The sequence below is a fragment of the Pterocles gutturalis genome, unplaced genomic scaffold, assembly GCF_000699245.1.
Source record: "Pterocles gutturalis isolate BGI_N339 unplaced genomic scaffold, ASM69924v1 scaffold11381, whole genome shotgun sequence".
Lineage (NCBI taxonomy): Eukaryota > Metazoa > Chordata > Aves > Pterocliformes > Pteroclidae > Pterocles > Pterocles gutturalis.
The window spans coordinates 17215-28282 of NW_010100478.1; the positions used below are offsets into that span (position 1 = coordinate 17215).

The 11068-nt window shown below is 37.9% G+C and overlaps 1 protein-coding gene across 1 annotated transcript; it reads right to left on the bottom strand.

The window, feature by feature from the left end:
* Positions 1–2985: 2985 nt before the first annotated feature.
* PRR16 (proline rich 16) lies at positions 2986–3744 on the bottom strand (the record flags this gene model as incomplete). Its single annotated transcript, XM_010080016.1, has 1 exon — positions 2986–3744. A coding segment is annotated over one exon (759 nt), but the record flags the coding sequence as incomplete, so codon positions are not given.
* Between the last annotated feature and the right edge of the window lie 7324 nt (positions 3745–11068).

The window sequence follows — 11068 nt, forward strand, 5'->3', positions numbered from 1 at the left end:
CAGACAATTCCTGTCCAGTTCTGGGTAGTTTGTTGTGTTTTCCTCATTAAAGTGTGAAATATGCTACGTTATAGGTGTTCAAAAATGCTTCATAGAGATGACATTCCTAATTCAAATGTAAAAACCACTGCTGGCTGAAGATAGTACTGCATTCTTTCTTATGCTATGTTTATTAGAAGTTTCCAGACAGTGCTTCAAAGGTGAAAGTGAAATCTTTCCCATGCTTTGCAAGTTTACCTGTTTTAACCTGAATTTTATTCTGTCATGTTAATATTGTGAAATTGTTAGACTGTTAAAAATACCTTACAACAGGACACAGGCCAGAGACATTCTCATTAAAACAGAATAATTGATTCATCATTCATAGCATGACTTAACAGAGACCTTGGAAAAGTCTGGTGCATTAAAGAAAACCTGGGTTAGCAAACTGCAGAAAACCAATGTATTTCCTTCGTGTTTGAAAACTTCATTTCTGGTCAAAAGCAGAGCTGTACTTGAAAACTGCATTTTTTGTTGTAATAGCACAGCACTTTTCCCCCATGAAAATGCCCAAAGAAGGCCAGTTTTTGTGAAAGGCTACTCAGGAGGCATGGGGAAGGAGACAAGAAAGCACCTCTGAAAGAGAGGACAAAGATGGTAGATGGAAGATGTTGGATACCAAAACTGGATATGAAATGCTGGAAGTCAGATGCCACATAAGCTTTCCAGAGCTTAGAAGCATAAACTAGGACTTTGCTTTGCAACAGCTCTCATGAGGCTAAGTATAGTCAAACAATACAAAATGTAAAGTGCATCATGAAAAGTGCGGGGGGCGGGGGGTATTGGGGGAAAGGATGATTAAGCATTGTATTGGGTCTGTCTGAGATGCAGTTAATTTCCCCATAGCAGCCCCCATAGTGCTGTGTGTGGCATTGGCAGCTAGAACGGTGTTGGTAACACCAGTGTTTTAGCTACTGCTGAGCAGTGCTCACACAGCATCAAGGCTCTCTCCCCAAAATGTGACCCCACCCTTCCCCCCCAGTAGGCCCAGGGCCCCAGGGGTGGGCAGGATCTCGGGAGGTGACAGATCCAGGACAGCTGACCCAAATTCACCAAGGGGATATTCCATACCATATGATGTCAGCCCAGCAATAAAAGCTAAGGGAAGGGAGGAGGACGGGAGCTTTTGTTGTTATGTCTGTCTCCCGGGGCAACTGCTACACATATTAAAGCCCTACTTCCTGGGAAGTGGCTGGGCATCTCCTGCTGATGGGAAGTAGAGAATAGAATCTTTGTTTTTCCTTTGCTTCTGCATGTTGCCTTGGCTTTTTGCTTTATTAAACAGATTTTATCTTAACCCATGAGTTTTTTTTTCACCTTATTTTCTTCCCCCTTACTCTGCTGAAGAGGGGAGTGATAGAGTGGCCTGGTGGGCACCTGCCATCCAGCCAAGGTTGGCCCACCACAAGTATTTAAGATCATTTCCTTCCTTTGCCACTTTTATGCAAGGAATATAACATGAAGCTTTAGAGCCTATATGTGTATTTGCACAAAATACAATCTTTGCTTACTGCAAAGATTTTCAAAGGGTAGTTATCTGTTAGAATTTCTCTTATGATTATTCTTACTATTTTGATTTAAATACTATAAATGTACTATAATATGTATACAGGAAAACCTCTTGAAGATTGGTTTTCACTTTAATACTTACTACTCCATGTAAATGTAAATTTAAATTAAAAATCTGTTTTGTCTAGTTTTGCCATAGAGTATGTTTTATGTTTCAGCTGAAAAAAGCATACTGCTTTTATATAACATCTGCTGTTGGGCCATTTAAGACCAATTTGGCACAACTTTTGTAAATAACAGATTTATTATCAGATTTTATACACTGATCAAATGTTTTTTAACTCTAGGTCCCAACAATTCTCTTTGTGAGAATAAAAGAATGCTCTTTCATAAAATAATTAAAAACACTCAGGACTTTTTTTCAACTAATAAAAATATTAATTGGGTTCACCATCAAAATGTGATAACATGTAAAATATCTTGTTCTGCTTGTTAATGCTTCATAATTGCACAGAGCTTTTCAGCTTCAAAGCTCTTTACATGAATTAAGTGGATGTCCCTGAAGGCCATAGGCAAAATTTTCTTTGCCTTCAAAAAGAGATTTGCACCAGACAAAAGCTTTGTGAAAAATTCAGGACTGCGCTTTGTTGTTTTAATCTTCTGACATAAAATACTACTACAATTTTGCAGACGGAGCAGTGGAAGTGTGGGGAACCAAACAGGACTATCCCTGCTCACCTGAAAACTCTGTACTTCATCTTGGCTGTGGTACCTTGAGGAAGTGAGAAAAAAATTGCGAGATAATTCAGTTTTCCAAAGCCATGTCAGTATACCTTTCAATTATTTCTTTACTTCCCCACCAAAGATCAAGCTGCCTGAAAGCCCAGTGGTTACCTCGTATTGCACTGCTCCACGCACAATGCCTTAACTCAAGCTGTCAGGCAGAGAAAAATGCACTTGCTAGAATTCAGTGAAAAGCTGTTATCCGGTACTCCACTTTCCTTTGTGAAATGACATTTTAAAATATACTTGCTAGAAAAGATACTTGCTGAGTTCCCAAAACTCAGGAGCGACAGTTATCCCCTTATGTCAGATAGACTGAAATCTACCACGAATCACCACTCAGTATGTTCAGACTGTTCTTTTCATTGTCTTTTAAATCATGCTGCAGATATGAAACTGTAATAGATGTTTACAACCTATGAGCTAAAGCACAAATATTTTTTCAGCATCCTTTGCCATAATGAGATTTTTTGTGGAGTACAAGTAAAATCAACAAGCATTCCTCTTTGTACTTACCATGTGATTTTTATGCCACTTTGCTTGACACAGGGAGTAATACATTGGGTCCCTTTATTGCTCAAGTAGAAAGTGCTCATAACCTAGTTATGTTTATATATAGAAAAAAAAACAAAGAGTTGTTTCAAGTGGCATACATCACACTGTTGTAGTGGTTGATTTCCTCAAGATGGTCTTCTGGGGTTTTGATGCAGTTTGTGGAGGCACAGTCGCAGGTCTTGGAGGCGGAAAGCTATTACTGGGACTTATACCCAACCCTCCATTTTCCAGGGGAAATGGAGGCAGTGGAGGTGGTGGAGGTGGCAGAGGAGGGCATTGGTGTGGCAGCTTTCCCAGGACACGGGCAGGCTCACTGTGTAAGTGCACCTCCCTGTTTTTAATGTTATACCGAACATCACAGTCAGGGCAATAGCCGTGGTACTGCACTTTTTCACTAAACCGTACCCGTTCCCTTGCTCCTGGCTGAGGAAACTGCTCTTTCTCACGTCTGTGCATCAGAGGCTGCATTGCAACTTTCTCCAAATTACTGTTCGGCATACAGCATATATCTCCATTTGGGATGTGGTTGGATCCGACTGGCAAGCCCCCGTTTCGCAACAGGGTACCATTAGTCTTGACTGGGTTGGCTGAAGGAGGCAGCCTCGGAGGATCATCGCACTTGACAGGCGTCAGTCGCGGTGGAGGTGGGGGCGGATTTGGCTTCCGCAGGACAGTGAGGATAGCGGAGGGGTGCGCAGGCGGCTTTATGAGTGGTGTGCTGCCCCGCACCTTGACTTTCTCCAAGCTGGAAGCTGTTGTGCTGCTGGAGCTGCTGTTGAGTGTGTCCGTTTTGGAACTGTCTGTCATCTCATCCTCCAGCTGCAGGTCAGACGTCAATGTGTCAATCTGGTCAACCACCTGCACAACAGCCAGAGTGAAAATGGTGAGAAAACCTTGTCCCAGTAAAGGTAAAGACAAAAAGCACTCTCCGCTATCAGTTTTGTCCTTCCCAGAACTGAATTATCCAATTCATTTTGCCCATTATTTCCTTTTTCTTGCCAATGTAAAATAATAGTAGTAGTAATAATAATATCACTAATAATAATAATTAATAATAGGGATGGTTAGTTTGCTAGCTCATGACCTTAATACAAAAGAAATATAACTTGAAACACTATGAAATGAAATTCCATCTCTTTCACTCTAGGGTTTACTTGGCAATATCATTGTAAATGAACTGTAATCCTCCAATATTATGCTTTGCCTTCCAGTGCAGAAGGAGGCTGAATTATTTAACTTTACCTTCTACATGGCAGTTTCTGAATCCAAATTCTCTGTAGATTATCTTTTAGCTCTGACCTTTCACACAGTCCAGATTTAAACATGCACCTCTGCATAAGTGATATTATACACCTATAACATTAAGTTTGGTAAACTCTTTCCTGACAATTTTTAAACATAAACAATGCACTGAGAAACAACTTTCCTCTTGAATTAGATTGCATTATCTTGCTTTATGAATATTTTCCTTAAGATCTGAGATGCTCTGAAGCAATCCTGAAATAGCATTTGCTGCAAAAAAGAGCAAAATTAGCTTTGTTTCCAAAGTTACAAGCATTTATTAACTCATGCATTTTATTCTAAGATTTCCTCTACCTCCTGTATTTCTGTTTGTAGTTTCTACAATGTTAGATCTCCTCTAGTCTTTCAGACTCCTTTTTCTACTTAATTTTTATAGGACACACAACTGATGGTGCCTTTAGTAGGTATCAAAAATATGTCATATGACAATTGAAAGCCCTTCCTGAAGACTGCATTTCACTAAGTACCTAGTTGAAAAACTGCAGTTATAATCTACAGGTAACTATAACACACATTGCAGGAAGGAAGCGCACATTTAAAAACTCAGCTTTATCCTTTAAATCCTCACAGATATACATAAAGTAATCAGTAGCTAAAATGTTATTAGCTAACTTTGGTGCTGAATAAAAAGCTTGTGCCTTTTCTTGGGGTCCTTACTGGAGATCTGCAACATTCTGGAGGGAGAGCCCGAGGGGGCACCCAAATGTATCTGAAATGAAACTAGATGCCTCCAGTTGTGCTGCTGAATCAATCCTTCCTACCCTTTTGAGACTTTCATTTCTACTTCTTGCTTTCAATAATTTGGTCCTAATACTATTGATTTCAAATAAAGCCCATTTTTGAGGAAAATAAGCTATATGTTAATTGCAAAAAAAAAAAAAAAAAAAAAAGTAAAAGTAATTATTAAAGGCAGCAACCCTATTTGGTCAAACCAGTAACTCACTTATGTGCCCAGTGGTAAACTGTAAGTAATGAAAGCAAAACTACCATTGAATGAAAGAGCATTTAACTTCCTTTGCTCATACTGTAGCTAAGAGTTATATAACATAAAATTCATAAAAATTAATATGCAACAATTCTGTTCAGTGCATTCCACCGCCTAAAAACAGCAAACATGCAGATAACCATGATTCAGGAGAGCTTTCAAACATCTTTGAAAAAATTTTACAATATTTTTCTCTCCAAGACAAAAAACAACTACTCATTTATTCACTATTCAAAGCCCAACACCATGTTGCATTTCCATTTCTATTTTAGCATTTTTATTTTTCTCCAATAAAGAAAAACTATACCCTTAAAAGACAGATAACAATTCACCAAATATTCAGGATTTAAAATACTAGCCTAGAAGTTGAAAGGTACAGTTGAACTCTGTTAACTGTCAGATGCCAAAAATCTCCTCCAGGGTACAGCATGTGACTATTCTTAGAAATTACAGAACAAAGACAGATAAACCACATCTGTACTAAGACAATGCAAAATTCATAGCAAGAAAGACAGTTTACAGGAGAAAGAAGTCACATTATCACCTTACTTTGCACATGCAAACCAAGGCAGAATCTAAAGGAAAAAGGAAAAGAGAGTCACGTTCTGGTCACTAAGTCTGAAATTCAAGCACCCCTCTGAAAGTTTAGTATGGATTTGTGTAAACATTAAGGTCTGCCTATGTATGGCTAAATATACTATTGAATCTGCTCCTGGAATCCAATATGTAATCTTTTAATAAACTATAACATCTACAGAATGGATTGATGCAACATAAACCAAAGAAACTCTTTGGCAAGCGAAGAAACAAAAAAAAAAAAGCAGCATTAAACAGCTGCAGGCAAGAGCAAAAGGAAAGACATATCTGTAAGGATGCTTAACACAGGAGCACTGGATAGCTTGTACATGTGACAGTACATTGGCCTATATTACAGTATCGGACAATACTAAGTGATATTTCGTTGCTTCACACTGCTTAATGGAGCTATATTGAAATGCCAAGAACAGAAATTGGTTTATTTTGCAATTGACTTATTCCAGCAAAACCTAACTTTTCTTCTCCTCTATTTTCTACCACGATAGCCCCCTCAAAGGGTACCTATACAATCATTCAGGACCTTGGAAAACAACACGCACATGTGAGGAAAAAGACAGACATAGACTGCTGACCTGGTTATTGCACAATTAGCATAAATCTCATGGAGATTATATAAATAGCACACTATATCTTCCTTACCCTAATAAAATTCACTCACAATTTCCAATATCAAATTCTTAACAAATAGGAAAATAAAATAGAAAAAATGCATTTTCACGATATTTTAATACATACACAAAATTCAAACCATTTTACACATTTTTTTTTTCTGCAGAACCAGCCACAAATGATGACTTCATTGCTTCAGGCCTCATGTGCAAGAAAGATCATCCCTGTACCACATTGCACAAAATAAATGCACTCCATACAATTAATTCTAGAGAAACAAAACATGGTGTCTATTATTTTGAGATGGACACATTAAAGGTGATATTCCACTGGTGCTGTAAGGACAGCACGCGTGTGTCATAAAATAGCAGACCCTTGTGATGACAAAATTTGCACCCATTCAAACTGTCCTTCTGACAGCGCAACAATTTTCTCAAGAGTAACAGGAAAGTCTGTTATGAGCTGTCCTTGAATTTTAATGACTACAGAGTTTAACTCTTGCCCTCTGGGTAAATGTATAGTACACATCAGAATTTTTTTGTGACCTACCCATTTGTAAAACATAAAACCAGCATGAAATGTCTCTGATGTAACAACACAGTTTATATGTCCAGATTCATTCCCATCATAAGTTGTGATTCTGTTTACCGTTATTTTGCTTTTTTTATCTCAGAGGGAAAAATTCAAATAAGAGGAAACAGTAACAGAGAACTGCTGACTAACACAGTGACACTGCTGTAGTTAAAAAAAAAAAAAAAAAAAAAGCCAAAAATAGCCTCCATTTCACAATGTACTTCCTATGAAAGTAAAAGAGAGAATATTTAGAAGCAGAATCTGTCAATTTTTCCGTTCTGGAATAAACCAGGACTTGATTCACATGTACAAGCATGGGGGAAAGATCCTTTTATAGCCTGAGGAGCTCCTTAGCCATTAACCGGATTTGAGTTCGGCAGAGATGCCCACTTCTCCCCAGCCAGCGATATCCCGAGGCTTCAAGTTCTGCTCTGTAGGATGCAGTGTGACACTCCTGAATGAAACAGTACATCATCTCACTCCTATCCCCTTTCTCGGTTGTTACTGGGCAACAATATTAGGTGCTCCACGGGGATGGAGTTGGATTTCTCCAGGTAACCCCAAGAAATTAATCAAAGTCTGTTAACACATGTACAGACCCAAAATACTTTATCCTGAAATCTAAATCGTTCAACAAGTCAAATCTCTGCTTAAATCATCACTTTACCCTTCGAAATACATGTAGAGCTTTTGGATGTTCGGGTTTGTTGGGTTGGTTGGTTGGTTAGGTTTTTTTTTTTTTTATTTTAACAACTGGGTATCTTTACCACACAATGAGCAGAAAAGTCAATTGTTTGCATAAAGAAAATTGAATGCAGATAGTATGTTCACCCTTCACCTCCAGTTTACTGACTGAAAATTATTTTACATTTTCTTGTTCTTTTTTTTTTAAATGTAGACATTCAAGCCTTTCTTTGCAGTAATACTCAAACTAGACAGATCAACAACAGCATATGTAAAACACATACATAAGAATTTGCAATCACCATTTAGAACCAGCAATCAATTGACGTGAATTAAATCTCATCTCTAGCTAAACTCAGAACAGCAGGGGTATGTTTAAAAACCAACACTAGCCAAAAGCAAATTACCAAACGTAAAAAAAAGCCCAAAACAAAACAAAACCAAACCCAACAAAAGTAGAATTAGAGTAACAATTCACCATTATTTTGCTTTTTCCTGTTCTTTTAAAGTTTTATGTAGACACTCAAGCCGTTTAGTAGATTTGGAAAAAAAGTGTTAATTATGAATAGTCCAATTAGGAAACAGACAAGTGCTCAAACACACTAGTGCCCCTAAATCACTTAACTCGGGGGGGCTGACTAACTCAGACTAACTTACCTTGTAAGCTGACTCTTTGTTGAGCACCTAACTACAAGAACACCTTCAAGGAAAGGATCAGTGTAGCATGACTATAGAAAGATCATAGATCTTGCTAAAGCAAGTGAATACTACTGCTGTTGGGTTCTTGCTTGTCAATGCACTAACTTTTAATACCTTTAAATACATTTTTTAAACTTTTTTTCTAAAATCTATATTTCAAAAGGTTTTATCAAGATATTTAAACCAATAACTTTGATATTAGGAGTGTAGAAATGTATAATTGAAAAGATGGTAGGAAGTAATCTGGGGTATTTTCCTCATACCAGCAAAAACCAAATCTCTAGAGAATGCCATAGATGCTTGGGATGTTTTAAAGACAACTAAAATAAAACATTTCTCTCTGCTTCAAGAGCTTTCAGGTTTGGATAATAGACATAAAACTAAAGAAGGAGAATAAAATGAAACCAAAAGGAAAATTATAGATCTGTAGTTAAATCTGAAATTTGTTCTTAATTTTGTTAGATAATTTTAATGTTCATTTTCTGCTAAACAAATGCTTTGAATATTATCCACCAAAGAACTAAAAATTAAAACAACAAATAAAAAATTGTTAGAAGTTCATCAAAGAGGACATGTAGAAGTGAAAACTCCATACTCCAGAGAGGACACAAATGAAATAAAGTACCTGTGCAAGAGATGACAAACAGCCATTGGGACAAACAAAAGCAAACATGAAGTAACCAAGGATTCCTTCATGCTGATAACTTACCAGGTAGTAGTCACTAAGAGTAGGCAAAGAGGCAACATCACTAGATTTTAAGATGGGAGTGCAAAATAAAACAGCAATTGCACTCTGGATATACTTGAGTTAAGCAGCTTAGAAGATGACGAAGCGACAGTGAATCAGTGGCTGAATGCTGTAAAGATGACTCTTGAGAGCAAAAGAATAGTGTAAAAAAAGCTAGGAAAGAAAAGGCAGCCATGTAAGAGCACATCTCACAGGGAGCTAAAAACCCCATTTGAGTTAATTGCTAAAGTTGTAGGAGCATTTGTGAGAAAGACTGGATGGAGAGGTTTGTACACCTAACTTTTAATTTTATACAATACATAAGATCTACAGTAACATTATAGGAGTTTTTATTCCCACTTCACTAAGATTAAACTTCAATATGATTTGTGTGACATTTGTAAGATAGAACCATAAGTAAACTGAGACTGCAGATTACTATTTGGAGACAACTTTTGTCTGTGTTATCTCTGGGCATGCACAGCATATTAAACTGTTAGAGGAAATGTAAAGCTCCTTGTTGTAAACGGTGATGGGTTTACCCTTGGCTGGGAGCGAGCCAACCCCATACAACCACTCTCTCACTCCCCCCCACTCCTGGGGATGGGGGAGACAATTAAATGGGTAAAGGGAAAAAAAAAAAAAAAAGACTCGTGGGTTGAGAGAAGAACAATTTAATAACTAAACTACAATAGTATTGAACATAATAGTATATACAAATATACAAATGAGTCACACACAGTGATACTGCTCACTACTCAATGACCAAGGCTCAGCCCATTCCTGGCTAATGATCCTGGAGCAGGGAGAGTCCTGAAACCACACTCACAGAATGGAGATAAGAGCCTGAGTGCCCCAGACCAAGAGCTGACTGAGAGAGCTGACTGAGGGAGGGAGAATGTCCTGGGAGAGTGACCACCCCGAGAGAGCCGACCTGGAAAGAGCTGAACCAGATTAAGAAGGGATTTGGAACAAAAAGGGCCGAGCTTCCAGAGAGTCCTCACCTATATACTGGGCATGACGTGTATGTTATAGAATAGACTATTGGCCACTTTGAGTCTCAATCCCGAACCTAAGATTGAATCCCAGGCTAGTAATTGGGGCTGTGCTCCCTCACAGCTCCTCCTGCACCTGCAGAGACTGGACCAGCAAAGAAGCTGAAAAGTCCTTGAATGTCCTGGAAACAACTAGAAACACCAATATGTTATCAGCTTTCTTCTTAGCACAAGTCCAAAACACAGTTTCTTGCTAGCTATTATGAAGAAAGTTAACTCTTGTCTCAGCTGAACCCAAGACATAGACAGAGGTAAGATTAAGTTAAGTACTACCGAAAAATACCCTTACCAATGTGCATTTAGACTCTGAAATTCCATGCTGCAGTCACCAGCGTATACAGAATGAATTGGTACTATCAAAGCAAGGAAGTCAAAAGGACATAGATACCACCCACCCTTCAAAAAAAAGAAAAAAAAATAAATAAAAGGAAAAGTAAAGGAAGACATCGAAGTTGCAAACAATTTGCAATGCAAAGATATCCTACAATTAACCCCATCCCTCAATGTTATCAAATTCTTATATTAAATTGCTTAAAAACATAGAGCTAGCATAAAGTATTGCTTTTCTACTGAGGTCAAACTGCAGTCCCTGTTTAAAGTAACAAGAATCTCATCCAAGGAAATGTCTTGTGATATCAAAAAGCACCTTATGCAGGCCAAATTATTCTGCTGTTAGAGTTGTACTTGTAAGATTTGCCTGGTTTTTACCTCCTCTCTCCTCAGGCACTTTTGTGGGTGAATACCCTAAATTGATTAGACTGATACTCAAAACTCCATATTTCTTACTGGATGCCAGGTTCTCATTATAAAAGTCTAACTTGGCAATAATAAGACTAAAACATGACACAGAAAGTAACAGTTCCTTTTACTTCTTAATTGTATCACTGAACTTCTCTGGAAAGGGTATCTACAATTAAACACAATTTTTGCAGTGTTTCTCTTTGTGGGATG